This window comes from Lingula anatina, chromosome 3, assembly GCF_051362555.1.
Source record: "Lingula anatina isolate TDL-2025a chromosome 3, LinAna3.0, whole genome shotgun sequence".
In the NCBI taxonomy this organism is placed as follows: Eukaryota; Metazoa; Brachiopoda; class Lingulata; order Lingulida; family Lingulidae; genus Lingula; species Lingula anatina.
In genome coordinates, this window is record NC_141769.1 from 28,134,233 (window position 1) to 28,148,905 (window position 14,673).

The 14,673-nt window shown below is 33.8% G+C and overlaps 2 protein-coding genes across 2 annotated transcripts; one reads left to right on the forward strand and one right to left on the reverse strand.

Annotated features, from left to right (window-relative positions):
• Window positions 1–279: 279 nt before the first annotated feature.
• Window positions 280–8,268, reverse strand: LOC106167917 (ubiquitin carboxyl-terminal hydrolase 38-like). Its single transcript, XM_013546812.3, has 9 exons — window positions 8,178–8,268; window positions 6,587–7,540; window positions 6,039–6,140; window positions 5,403–5,561; window positions 4,689–4,882; window positions 4,231–4,324; window positions 2,641–3,935; window positions 1,916–2,090; window positions 280–1,710 (listed from the first exon to the last, which is right to left on the reverse strand). The coding sequence occupies exons 2-9, from the start codon at window positions 7,529–7,531 to the stop codon at window positions 1,516–1,518; spliced, it is 3,159 nt and encodes a 1,052-aa protein (XP_013402266.2). The 5' UTR covers window positions 7,532–7,540; window positions 8,178–8,268; the 3' UTR covers window positions 280–1,515.
• A 290-nt stretch (window positions 8,269–8,558) lies between these two features.
• On the forward strand, window positions 8,559–14,599 carry LOC106152135 (uncharacterized). Its single transcript, XM_013525627.2, has 8 exons — window positions 8,559–8,830; window positions 9,742–9,847; window positions 10,072–10,157; window positions 10,462–10,554; window positions 10,755–10,820; window positions 11,171–11,251; window positions 11,619–11,772; window positions 12,239–14,599. Exons 1-8 carry the CDS (start codon window positions 8,759–8,761, stop codon window positions 12,325–12,327), a joined length of 747 nt encoding a protein of 248 aa, XP_013381081.2. The 5' UTR covers window positions 8,559–8,758; the 3' UTR covers window positions 12,328–14,599.
• The last annotated feature ends 74 nt before the right edge of the window (window positions 14,600–14,673 follow it).

Consider the following 14,673-nt stretch of genomic DNA (forward strand, 5'->3'; position numbering starts at 1 on the left):
AATAAAAATTTATAAAAAAAAAATTTTAAAAATAAAATAAATAAATAAATAAATAAATAAATAAATAAATCACAAAAATTGACATATTTTCGCCTTTCTGATTTTGGCATTGAAAGTGGGATATTAATGCATTTTCAGGTAATAGAAAAAATAAGCAATAGGCCAATTTTGTTACTTTTTAGTCTAACACATCTTTTGCGATATTGATATTGATGGCCAGTAAAACAATGACGAATCCCGTAGGGCTAAAGATGCAAGAACACACCAAGACATTTCTCTCAAGTTTATTTTCCCATCTTTCTTTTATTTGATTTTGAAAATTAAAACAGTCATATGTTACTGAAAAAAAAAAAAAAAAACACTAGCAATTTGTAAGTGAATGTCTTGTCAATTATTATATGATATAATTTTAAGTTTTCTTTTTCAACAACTTATCAACACTTAAATCTAATTTTTACACATGATTTGGAACTGTTTAAATTGATATACTGGTATCTGGTATGTAACACCAGCCAGAAATGTTTCAGTGATTTAAGTCCAAGTTATTGTTGAGCATTGTTGGTGCAGAAAGATATGCAAATACTGTTAACACTGTCATAACAAAATCTGTTAACCATAATAACATTATGACGTGCACTGTCTAAGTGAACAAGTATATACCAAAGATAAAAAAAAAAAAAAAAGAACCAGACACAATAATAACTGCAATGGAAATGAACTACAGAGATTAAATTATAATATTAAGCAATTTTTATCAATATTAATCTTTAATAATGAATACGATGTGTGAAGTAATCAAACACAACTACAGTAATTAATCACAGTTATCAAAGACAAGTATCAAGTCCATAAAATTTTTAGTGCCAATAACACTAACAGTCTATTGTACAAGTAGAATCTATATCAAGGGGAGGCACTTCTATTACGAAAAAAAATGCAATACAATGAATGGAAACAATTACTTGTTTTCAGGGTACGTTTACAGAAATGAAGCCAAAACAGAGGTAGAGCTTAAGTACAGTTATAAGAACCCTCCACAAATAGGTCAAATCTAATTACTTGTCTGTGTAAAAGAAAGATTACATTGATTGCCCTCACTTATTGTATTAGTTCTTAATGTATTTTCTCAAAATCCAAACAGTCACATCTTCATGAATCTATAAGAAAACAATCCTTCAGTTAGAGTGTACTTCAAATGTTAAGCACCGCTTATAAAAGCATGATAAAACTTCATGCATCTAAACGACACAGAAAAAATTAGAGAATTAAATAACAATACATGCAGCAGTTTAGAGAAATAACAAACACAATTTCTCTTTATAATGTATCAACTTTACTACATGACATGTACTACTGTAAGGATCTGTTATGTACCCATAAATAATTGATATACAGGTCTAACCATTTTTTAGATTCTGTAGAATCAAGTGAGTTTTTGCTTATCCATAATAGGAATCTACTCTGACTATCATATATATTATGCACTTGAAGATGAACAACTGTCCAATCAAATGTCTAATAGACAAATCTTGACCCTGAGAGATCTATTCCACCAAACCCACCTCCTCCCCCACCCCCACCACCCCCTGGACCACAACTCCCAGGGGGTCCCCCCTTGTCGTCAAAATCACTCCATCGATTCCAACTTCGTGCTGGGGACGTGCTAAGGCTTCTACGAACTGCTTGACTCCGCGCTTCCAATTCCTGCTCCTGAAAATGACAAAAAATATATTATGTATATATATGTATTAAAATATATTATCATAAAATATATTTTATTTTTTCAAAACCTTGGTTCAAAATCTCATAGTCAAAAACCGATGGAATTTAATATCATTATCATATCAATAAGAATTATAGTTTAATGAACTAATATTTTCAGTTAGATGGGTTGAAGTTTCGGTAAATTACTGACCTGCAAGTACTTAGCATTATCCTGTATCACAGCATCTCTGAGATCTTTCCTGAGAGGGGGGTCTACCACAGCTGGGTTGATGCTATCATCTAGGTTCAGAATGCTGTCATCAGAAGATATTTTCTTGTAGATCAGGACATAGGCTGTGTCACGGGAAAATCTTTTTGTCACATTACTGTAAAAAGAAAAATACATTGAGGCAAAAAGCAAAAGCAGGTTCTATCTGAAATAGCGGAAATGATGGAGAATAATTAGTTCAAAATACATGGGAGGTTATCAAAAAAAAAAGGAAAGAAAAGAAATGTTTTTATAACTAATGATAAGAAAGCAGGGTTTGTCTTACAATAATATTTTTGTAAAACAACTGCAAAATGCAAAATAAAAACAAAAGTTGGCATAGTCTTGGTTTTTTTTATAACTGACATACAAATGCTTTCAAGATAAAACCATTGACTTGAACTGTCACTGGTACATGTTTGTCAGTGTGTTAGAAAAATATATCAAATTAACAAAGCACTTAACACGGTTCTTCCGCTCTAAGCTACCCCTCATTGAACCTATACTAGTATAATATTTGTCTCAGCTGAAAAAAAATGTTTGGCCGAATCATTCAATTAATACAAAAAGATTGTTTACTTTGAAAAATATTTTTTGAAAATTTTCTTACTAATTTTTCTATGAAATTTATTCAACAAATTAGCACAAAACAGCATTAAGCTCCTAACCTGAAGGAGTCAAAAGAAGCATAAGTTACTCTGCTGTCATTGAACAAGTACCACTTGTCCTGCAAGTAGTCCTGGTCATCACACCTATTCCCGGTCTCCTGGTCAGTCTCCTGGTCAGTCTCCATTCTGTCCACCAGGCAAGTGACTGGTAGGGAGTGACGGGCATAGCAGTAGTAGTGGCCACATTCACTCGATGCACCTGAGTGTATAACTACTCCACAGAGTGCATAAGTGGCCAGAGCAGTCGAATCGTCAAAACCCGAATCTGTTGTCGTCTGCTGTGCAAATGCATGCTGGGGCTTATCAAGTACAGCATAATCGTGGGTTCGTTGATCAAACTTGAGCGGGGATTGCACTGGATCATCGGTGGTAAATTTCACTTTCAGTTCATCTCTGTGAACAGGTAACATTAAAGTCTTAGGATAGCTCACCTCATTGAAAAGTTTTGAGCGCGACTGAGTCTTGATGTTGTAAGAGAATCTTAACAAAGTCAGAATTAGAAAGTTTGGGGAGTGAACAATTTTAATAGACCTTTCCCCATCTTGCAGACCCTGGCACTTGTCACAATAGTACTTATTATCACCTTCCAGCTTTTCTGGCTCAAGATAATAGTCCAGCAGATTTTCCAATGTCAAAGAGTCATTTCCGCCATCCTTGTTATCAAGACCTGCAGAGCTTCTACTTAATGTATCTAAACCTTCCAATTTTGATTCTTTGACTTGAGCTGCATCCATTTTTGTCTCCCCTGTTTCATGCTCTACTTTCCCCACTGTGTTCCCCTCCTGTTCCATTTCAACATTCTTTTCAGCTGGAGTCGATTTACCTCCTACAAGGGAGGAGCCATGGCTTGATATCTTATTTCCATCAGGAAAAGCTAACGGCAAATCAAAGAAGGACTCTGTTCTTGCCGACTCATGTCCACATGTTAAACACCTACAGGTGGTCATCACTTTCCCACCAAAAGTTTGTCCAACCAGTGTTGGATCCACATCGTCTTTAGTTTCGATGACAATCTCTCTCTGATGCTGCTGCCCTCTAGTGGATTGTTCCTGTTGAGCAGAGCGCAGTTTTGATTTGTAGAAGTTTGGTTCCACACTGTGTTCTGGTGAGGACATGGGGCTGGGGAGTTTAACAGGGGATGTAGGATTCCGTTTTCTGCGTAGAGCGGTGAGTTCTTGTTCATGAAGCTGGTCTAGTAAATAATGGAGGAATTCAGCACAGTCCTGTTGATGTCCAGGTATAAACCATGGGGGCCTGGATACCTTCAAGAAGGAGGTCGGAGAAAAGGCAGCTCTCTACATAAATAAAAAGATGACAGTTTTTCCTTTTTATTGCATGCATATATATATATATATATATCTCAATGATTTTTTTAATATGTTAATCTACATAGACTGAGATCAAAAATAGACTCATCTAACTATCACATTTCAAGCATTACTATATGATCGTGGCCACCAATATTTAGGAGATTTACACTTAAATTTTTCTTCTAACCATAATAAATACAGCCTTTACATAAAACCTTCTAATCCAAAATTTAATTTTAAATATACAAACATGTAACCATAATTTGAGATCTTTTCATACCTGAGAATGGCCCAGGAAAGCTGCTAAATACTGCATTTTGACCAATAGAGGGCAGTGTGGATCTGCTGGGGAACTCAACAAAGCTTGACGGAACCTTAAAATAACAATTTACCTTGCCTCAAATACTGAAGTCAAACAAGACATAACAAAACTATACTCTAAATCTAAAATCTTAATGCAATGTACTGAAACAATACAAGATGATATATGAATAAAAAAAAGCAATTATATGAAAAACATAATTCTCCTACGGAGGTGAACTGAAGGTGTTAGTACTATTATGATGACTTAATTCAATAAAATAATGACTTTAAGAATATGCATGATTGACAATTGAATTTAAAATTAACAGATTACTTAACTAACCAGTCACAACATCAATACGTAACTTAACAAAATAAATAAATAAGAAGAACCTATCATATATCTGATAATTATAAAATAATCTTGCCACATACCCATCACACATATAAAGTGCCTGTATCACACTGTTCATATAACATGTGTTCCCCAGGTTGACCAGTCCAACTTTCCCAGTCTCTGACTTCCTGGTTATCTTGGACAGAACTCCGGTCGTGGATTCCTGTTGAACTCCCCATCTGTACTCTGACAGTCTCTGCTTTATCACATCTGAGGAGGGTCTGGGAAAATCCTTAAATGAAAGAGAAAAATGAAGTACATATGTTGAAAATAAAATATATAATGCTTGATAAGAAGACTTCATTAAAAAGTAGTAATATATCATAAAACGATACTGTGTGAGTTTGCACGTTAAGTTTCATCTTTGAGTAAGTTTTTACATAACAATTCCCTCAACACCATCACTGCATCATTGAAGGCAGGCACTGGCTCGTATAACACAAACATGAAGGATAAATTGTTGAAAATTACAACCTAAAGTATGAAGTTTTAGACTTAAAGTCTCAATACAAAAGAGTATTGTAAGACACATAAAAAGTGTGAAAAAATCTCACATCCAGATCATTTCTGACATAACTAAGAGGAAATTTGAAAAATATCATTCTTAAATGATTCTTAAGTTGCTTTCTTCTAACATATTTGGTTTCATTTCCAAACAAATAAGCATCTCACCCTGTATGTTCAAATATTCAATTCAAAATGATCTGAAAAAACAATTCCTGTAAAATATGAATACATATATTATTACTCACCTTAATGGCTTCCAACACAGGATCATACAACTCAGGAAAGCCTGCATGCAGATACATGAGGCAGTGCAACATATGTGAAAGTTGCTCTAAGCAGTTTTTACTACTAGGTGAGTTCTCTGCTCCCAGGTGGGCTATCACAGTAGGCACATCGTTGACTATCTGGAATTTAAGGAATATGCGTCAAAATACAGACAATCCAACCTGTGTTTATAAAACGTATCTGCACAATCCTTATCAAATCCTGAGCTCGGCATATATACATTACGTTTACCGGCCTGGCAAAAGTCATTTCTGGAGCTGGGACACTAGAATTTAAGTCACAGTTGCCTGCATGTGCAAGTGATTTGTTAATGGATCGCTTGTCCATCAGAGATTGGATTTTTTATTGAATAAGAGCATATTTTTTCCTATATTTTTCCGGAATTTCTTCATACGAAAAAGACAGTGGGCTTACTCTTATACCCACAGAACAGAACCAGTCTGTAAAGTTCAATTTTAAACCATATTGAAACAATTAAAAAACAAGAATCCTTGCTATCAAAACAAGATCAGGGTAAACTAAACTGGGATACATTATTTGAAACTGAGTGAAAATAAAACTCAATCTATCGAATGTGAACAGTACTTTATCCTCACCTTGTGAAATGCATCTGGTGAATGTTGGTATCCTAGCAACAGGCTGTAAAGCACCCTGATCACACCCTGACGTGCAAAACGAAACTGCAGCAACCTGAACACCTTTGAAAATTATGAAAATAATATTTACTCTTAAGTTAACTGTACTTCAGTTTATATGACTAGGCGTGAAATGCAAAACAAATACTTTAAGTAATACTTAAGTACTTTAAGAAAAAATAAGATCCAATTCACACAGAGATGGCGGCAAGGCGAAATAAGAGGAGAACAGACGGTACACACCGTGACACGGGTCTGTCAAAGCACTTGCCAGAGCAGAATTTATGCACTGACATATGCAGGTTGATGAGTGTGAGAAGGAAGAACTTGATTGTTACCATTAGGTAACCCAAGGTTATCCCGTCCATATCCAGATACACTTAGAACTGGTGGATCAAAAACGAAAAAAATGAATGGCAAACAAGTACCTAATTTTAAATGTAGGAACTAATTTTAAACCATTTTGCTAACACTTTTCTGAACATGCCTTCTATATTCCATAAACTTACCATGTCAATGTTCTCCTCTGTGATCTTAATCAATATAGTATACTTGTGGACACTTGCCAGGCCCTGTAAAAATGAACCCAACCACTCGTCCACCCCATCTGACTTTGGCCACCTAAGCCAGTCCAGCATTCTGGTCAATGCTATGGTCATCATGTTGTCATTTATCCTAGGATCAGTGACCACACTCTTGACCACTGTCTTCCTCATGTCTTTTGGTATGTGCTGTACCAGGGAAGCCAGGCAGAACGGGGGACCAAAGACCTCATCTGTACAAGAGATAAGCCTGAAGACTGTCTGTAGGCAGCGGACTATGGTATCTGTGTCACTATTGTCCCAGATATGTTTTAAGAGAGAAGCAACCTCTTCAACGTGATGAACAAATTCTGGTAATTTCTGCAGTTCACCAGCACCATCTGGTGGTTGTAACATGCCCAAAGCTGTGATAAGGGTCTCGCAGAAGGGTCTACTAGCTTCACCTTGAGGTATACAGTTTCTGAACTCCAGTAAAAATTTGGCAAACTTTCCAACCACCTCTGCATCTGGGTGTTCCCTCACAAAGCTTGCCCCTTTGACTGCTATGATTTGACTAAGGTGCATGAAACTAGGGCTTGCCTGAAGTATTCTCATGCTCTCATGAATGAGGTCCACTAATGCACCACTATTCTGATACTGTCCAGACAACAAAGAAAGTAACACCTCCTTGGTGAAGAAACTCTCAAATGTTGCTCTGTTATGTCTGGCCCATGATATGTATATCTTAAGACCTTCTTCGTATTCCACTTGTGTTTTTCCATCAATCACACAATGCATGGATATATTCAATACTTCTGATATAGACCCTACTTGCTGAACTAATTTGCCTTTCTCTGCTATCATGTTGAATAAGGCCCTCTTCAGAGGTTCTGGTTTGTCGGAGGCAAGCACACCTCTTAATATCTGTTCCATTGTGATTTCCTAGAAGTAACAAGAAAGAGTAAAAATTGAAGTACTTCTTCCAAGTAATAAGAAAATGAGAAATACTGAATGAATGAATTAACAGTATTTATTTAACAGGACGGTGGGGGAGGGGGGGCTCCCCCCCCCCTCCCCACTCACCCACCCGTTAAATAAAACTGTTAATTCATACATACAGGATGAAGCAACAGAATTTGGAATATTCATGTCAAGTTTACATGTAAGCTTCTATCATAACGTTTAAATGTTTTAATTGAACTCATTAAAGGTAACCGAAATCTTATTTTCGCACATCGATCACTGACTCAGAGTCAAACCAAATCGTAGCTTTCTATCACAAAAACTGGGTATCTTAGACTTTTTACAATTATGATCAGAACAAAAAAAAAAATAATAATAATTCTTCAATTCCAAACAATTATATCGACTGACACTTGAAGGGATTTGTTCGACCGACCAGCGTGACATCAGGAGATTTTACTTTATTTCGGAAAGCCTACAGGCTACATTCAGCTCAATGTAATGCAGTTCAACCCAACGCTACCATCATCCTGGTTAACCTCGAGATGATATTATTAGAAATTTTATTATTAGAAATTTGGCTTGAGTGGGTAATTTTGATGTTTTTACTACTCACCGAAGATGTACCTATAGCAAGTGCACACAGAAAAGCAAACTAAATATTATCAGTGCAACAGGGCGCGTCACAAGGAGGCGGCCATGCTGGGTCGATCTAAAATTAGACTTACATTTTGTAGTAAAGGGACGTACGGTTAAAAAAGTTCAGGTTTATTTAAATCAAGTAATCAAGTAATTTTAATTATTTAAAAATAACATCCAATCGACGCAAATCTCTTGACAGTGGTAATTATTATTATCATTATTATTATTACTCTGTCCCAACCCACGTTTGTTTTATTTCTTTGCTTTTTTTTTGTTGTTGTTTTTAACCTTCATCGTCCTCACTGCACCCATAACTACTAATGTGTGATTATTAAGTCTTGGCGTAAAAACTATCAAAACACGCTAGCGCTTTCCAAATGGGTGTGACGTAAGTACCTGCTGACGAAATACACATTTCATTTGGAGGAAAAGCTGGGTCGAATTTTCTACGCGCGTAAGATCTTACTTAAAACTCAATCGTAAACAAGCCAACGTGCGGAAATCTACCTTGGTTTTACAAAAAATTGTAACTGAGACCATGCAGGAATCAAAACAATGACGATCATAAATACTTGTTGCTGTTGTAATCTACGAATTGGCGCTTTTGCCTGTGGAATCTATACTGCTGTAAGTGAATATTTTAGTAAAATGTTTCGCTCACGTGTTAATGAACTGAACGTGATATCATGCACAGTTGTGTTTATCTTGGCTTTGGAAGAATTGTGATGATTTGGACACTAGTGATTCAGAATAATTTTGATAAATTTCATTGCTCAAGGCATCACCATTAACCTGTTGAAAGAGAAACAGACTTTATACTTAAACCAGGGTTATTTATTTTATGCTGTTATTTCTGTGATTGAGTGTTATTGTTAAAAAATACACATTAAACGAGTGCTAATAAGTCAAATTAATGCCGCAAAACCCGACCAAATGCCACCATATAGTTTCATATAGCATTACATAAAAATTTCCGCAGAGTTTTATTACATTATTTTCTGAAAAGTGATATTTGCACTGCTATTTATAGCCTCCCTTCTGAAACTATCAGTGCAAATATGAGCATATAAATTACTAGTATATCATCAAAAATATACCGTAATATAGTCATCCTTTCTCTCAAAGTTGTGTTTTGACCTCCAAATGATTATTTTTTGTGCCTTTTGAAGATGATATTGAATGATCTTTCACTTTATGTGACATTTGTCAGTATAGAATACTAGTACATGCCTGTGTCCTACTCATGTACTGTATATATACTCGAGATCATGGGTCATTGCTCAGCAACCTAGCTGTCCCTGCACTTGCATAAAGATTTAGTGTTTTATTTAATTTAGTGTGCAGAATTAATGTTTTGGTAGCAGATGTTTCCTGTTTTGAAATTTTAGCAAAACATGTACTAAGACACCTCAAATGTTTTGAATCATTTTACAAAACTTTTGAATAGCCAGGATTTTTACCTTTTAGCTAACTGCTAGTAGTTCTATGATCTGTAAATGTTGCCGTTATTTATTTCACTCATTCCTGTATTGTTTTAGATCTTATCCTTGGTTACTAGTGGTCTGTCAGGATACAATTTGTACCATATACAGTTCTTTGACCTTACTCGAGTTGAAGATGAAACTGAGAAGCAAATGTGGGAAGGTAACTCTCTCTCTCTCTCAGTTTTACTCACACACATACACACACACACACACACACACACACACACACATTTGCAGTAATGACTGAAAAAAATCATATTATTATATTATTAATTTTGCTTCTTTGGTCTACTGGTACATTATGATTCTTTATGTTTGATTTATAGATTCTATATTAATTTTTGTTTGATTTGGGTCACCTTAAAGCTAATTTCCTTTCCTTAGGTATTGAGGCTTGGTGTTATGCCACATTAGCATTGTGTTCCCTAACGTTTTTGGCTTCCTTACTTCATATTGTTGGAGTGCATAAGGTAAGGATAATTGTACGTGCTCACATAAAAATCAGTATCAGATTAATTTGAAAAGGAAAGTGAGAGATAAATTAAACTATTTAATTTTCTATTTAGAAATATATAAATTTACTAACAAGGTCTTAAGTAGTTATTGATAAAATTTAACTATTTTGTAGACATATATTGACTCCTTTTCAAATGTTTTAAGATGTAGGACTTGTTTAAAAACATTGACTTCTTTTGATTAAAAAATGACTAACTTGGTCAATCTGTAGAACTTTCTGAGATACTAATGATATTCCTCAATATATATTTATTTCAGGATCAGAGATTTTTATTCCTTCCATGGATGTGTATGATGGTCCTTGTTATACTGGTGGATGCCATCTCAGTTGTTTATGGTATCTTTACCTATGTAAGTTTATCATTATTTGTGTAAAAAAAAAAACTTATTTTTGTCTAGTCTGATGTTTTTAAGCCTTTTGACCTCAAGAGAGAGTAAAGCCTTTTATTTATTTTTTTTTTATTTCCAAAGAGTCATTACAAAGAAAATTATTATTTATTTATTACAAAATTATTTATTTATTTGTCTGATTATTTTGTATTTATTTGCAGGATAATGTTGAAGTTACGTTCTCCATTATCCATTCTATCCTGTGGCTAATATTTACCCTGATCAGTGTAAGTGATATTTCTATCTATACATCACTAGTAGAAATATGGATAATGATAACAGGTTAAATTTAATATAATTTTATATCTTTTTAAGAAACATAGTGCAATTACCTGTGTGTTTGAAAATTTTAATGCATCTTTGTTATGCAGTTGTAGCATGAAAAACATTTTGAGATCTTTCCACTTTTTCTTTCTTCCATTAATTGTTCAGTGGAAGGGATTTAAATAATGTCTAATCTTTTTTATTCATCTAACTTCAGATATGGAATGAACTGATAAAACAATGGGACATACCAAAGTTACCATATGCCCATTCTGTTTCACACATTCTTCTTATTTCCTGTTGTTGTTTCCAGATGTACTGTCTGTTGTGTGTAATCTCCCAGTACCAGGAGTTGGCAGCAGGAAGAGGAACTGCAGCAGATTACAGGCATCCAGTAAGGAAGAGATGATGATTTTCAGTGTGTGTGTGTGTGTGTGTGTGTGTGTGTGTGTGTGTTATTTCTGTCCAAGTGAATGAAAAACAATGTTTTACCCAAGTTTAGATCATTTGTAGACCTTCAGTTTGTTATGAAGATTTCAGACTAAATACATTTCTTAATGTTCTTAACTGGCATTTGCAGTCTTCTTAAAGCTATATCTTTACATGCCATGGTTTGGTTAATAGCTAGTGATAGAGACAACATTGCCATGTCATTGAGTGTCTTTCCAAATGTTTTTTTTTCTTTTTATACTCTCTTTTTTTCCAAAAGCAACATTTTGATATTTTGTTTTTCTCTGATTGCTGTGTAATGTTGTTTTCAGGCTGTCATCTATGAGTCCTCTATCAATGAGGTGATGATTGCTCCAGGCCCAGTTATTATTTATCCACATCACGGGGCATACAGTGCAGTTCCCACTCAGCCTGGAGAGGAACCACCCCACTACCAAGATGAGGATGAAGAAAAGGAAGGGACATGTAAGCCACATTCACATTTAAGTTCCAAAATAAATTTTGTCATTTACCGAGATAGTGCACTGAGAAATGCTGTGCAGCAGAATATGATATGAAATATTTAATACAAAGTATTTTTGTCATCATTAAATTAAAAAGTCTGAAGAATGTTTGGAGAATGTGTACCAATAGGCATAGAAAATTACTTTATGTCATTTTCAAATGTAGATAGACCAGTATACTTTTTGTTTATTATAAACAAGCAGAAAAAATGCAAGTGCACAATCAAACAATGGCCTATAATTATGACTATATCCAAAGGTGATTTAGTAATTTAGTTGGCTGCTGCTCTGAAATTTGGACAAGTAGCAAATCATATTCAATAAAACGGGGCAACAATCGTGATAACTAAATTTAAATGGAAAGAATGCTCCTCATATTTATCAGTCTAAAAAAACATTTGCTGACTATTGTTATTTTATTTTTTCAGCATCAGCAGAAGCCTTGTTGAATGATGACAACTTCCCTTCATCACAAGAACATCTGGTGGCACAATCAAAAAAGAAGTCAAGGAGATAAATTACCTTATCTACTGTGAGATTTTGTATGCTCTTTTAGCAAAAACATGTTCTTTTCCAAAAATGAAAATAAGGTTATGCTTACAGAAACTGAGTTGGATTTAAGAGTAAACTTTTGAGTGAAAAATGTTTTTTATTGATGGGTTTTTCCCTGAACTGTTTACTGATCATCTGGAATTCCATGAGCAGTAATACAAGAAATACAATATAATACCAAAAATCTTGAGGGTGTAGCTTTAACCAGTGTCATAAAAGTGCAGAATCCACAGTTACTTTTGTACATGTAATAGAAATAGAAATTTCATGAGGAGGGTTGATATTTTAGATAAAATGAAAGAAAGTTGCGTATTAGAGAGTATATTATTTTGTGTAAGTGTAAGGTGTATTTGCACATTTGCTATTAGCTTTAGGATGCATGGTTTGTTTTCTATACATATTTCATTTTGTTTTTTATATGATAGCATAATTGTATTAAGCATAGCAGGATGTTGGAATTATTTATAATGCCTTATATTTATAATATAAATTCATGGGTAATAATTAGAAGGTTGAATCTCTTGAGGTGAAGTTGTTTTGCACCGGCAATTTGATGATTTTTTCTTTCTTCTTTTTTTAAGGGTGGGGTGGGGTGGAGTCACCATTTTTAAAAGAACACCAGTTAACTTTTTTTCTTTTTTAAGAATAAAATGTCACTTCACAGAATGGTTATTTGTACCCAGTGCTAGTCAATTCAAAAACTTTCAGATGCATTTCACAATTATACTAGTGTGCATTTCTGGCTCTATACATACGACACACAGATGTACATTTTATAGTTAGTATATGGTATAAGGTCATAATCCCTAGATATTCGTATGGGCATGAAATTTCATTTTATTATTTATTGTGATTATAAATATTTAAGTACTTAGAAAATCAGTTAAAAAGATCATACCAAAATTATGTTGTTTTAAGACTCCAAGATTATAATGTACGTTTTCTCAAGCCAAGTACATTATATACACTCTGAATTGTCACTACTATTTTGGTAAAAAAAATTTACTTTTTTACATTCAAATCAAAACGCTTTAATTCATTTTTTAAAATATCTAAAGAGCATTACAAAGATATGTGAGTGTAAGATTTGAAGATAAAGATCCCTGGTCTACTTTTTTTCTATTTGAGCTAATTTGAGAATGTTTCATATACATGTCACATCATCATTATACCAAACTGTAACACGTTTATAATGGTATTGCTATATTTACAACAAACTTTTATCTGTTCCATTGACAAACTGCTTTACAGTTTATTAATTGATATGATTGCTTCAGGTTATTATTATTATTATTATTATACAGGATATTTATACAGGGCATTGAATGTATAAAATTGATAAAGAATTTATAACAGTGACATACATATATATATATATATATATATAAGAAAAGTTCCCATTTACCATGCTGGCACCTAGAGGTGGGGGTCCCCCTCTGATGCATCCTCATATGCAATAATATATTAACATAAGATATAGGTTAGAACACCCTCTTCTAAAAACACATACATATTTTTTAACATTTGAAAATTCCTGCCATTTTTAGGACATTGTTTCTCTAAAATAACAGATTGAAAATAGAGTCGATAATTTATAATTTGGTATAAATGTTATAAAATGGTGCCACAGTTCCGATTATCTTGCTATGGTGAAATCCTACTCCAAATATTGGACATAGTATTATTATAAAATGAACATAGCTTTGGACATAATAATTAAAAATGTTATATTTTTCTTGTTATGTTGAGTTCCACACAGTTTGCATATTCTTAATATTAAAAAAGTATATAAAATTTTTATTCTTTTTTCCTCTGTCAAAATCATTGATAATTTTTAACATGTTGAAGCTGAAAAACGTCATCATCCTATCTGAAATGTTTATTTCAGCCAGATATGCAAAAGGAAAATAGGAAGTTACCTCAGGCTCAAGTTATGTAACAGAAATGTGACCAAATATTATCAGTTCTTAATTCTCATAATTAATCTGTCATTATAAGGTTGATATTTTGTGTGGAATGTCTAATATTATTTCATTAATTAGCACAATTTGAGCATTCTTGTTTTGTTTCATGTGTTTAAGCTGATCTTATTACTGGTATTTTATCACTGAAACTGCTGACAAATTAAAGTCTACGCACATTCAGTAATGACTATATTTGTTCCCATTTGATAATTTCAGTGCTGTATAAATACCTTTTCATACGCTTGCACGGTTTCAATAAATATGTTGAGATCACTCGGTCTTCATATAGATCTACCAACTTATACTGAGACTTTAGTAATTTACGTTATAAATATTGCAATTTCCAT

Excerpts from the sequence above, each read along its gene's own strand:
- LOC106167917 (XM_013546812.3), bottom strand. The coding sequence starts at position 7,531 with ATGGAACAGATATTAAGAGGTGTGCTTGCCTCCGACAAACCAGAACCT. Across the intron at positions 4,325-4,688 it reads GCACTTTATATGTGTGATGG|GTTCCGTCAAGCTTTGTTGA; the intron begins GTATGTGGCAAG and ends TGTTATTTTAAG. Across the intron at positions 1,711-1,915 it reads ATAATGCTAAGTACTTGCAG|GAGCAGGAATTGGAAGCGCG; the intron begins GTCAGTAATTTA and ends TGTCATTTTCAG.
- LOC106152135 (XM_013525627.2), top strand. The coding sequence starts at position 8,759 with ATGACGATCATAAATACTTGTTGCTGTTGTAATCTACGAATTGGCGCT. Across the intron at positions 8,831-9,741 it reads CCTGTGGAATCTATACTGCT|ATCTTATCCTTGGTTACTAG; the intron begins GTAAGTGAATAT and ends GTATTGTTTTAG. Across the intron at positions 10,555-10,754 it reads TTTATGGTATCTTTACCTAT|GATAATGTTGAAGTTACGTT; the intron begins GTAAGTTTATCA and ends ATTTATTTGCAG.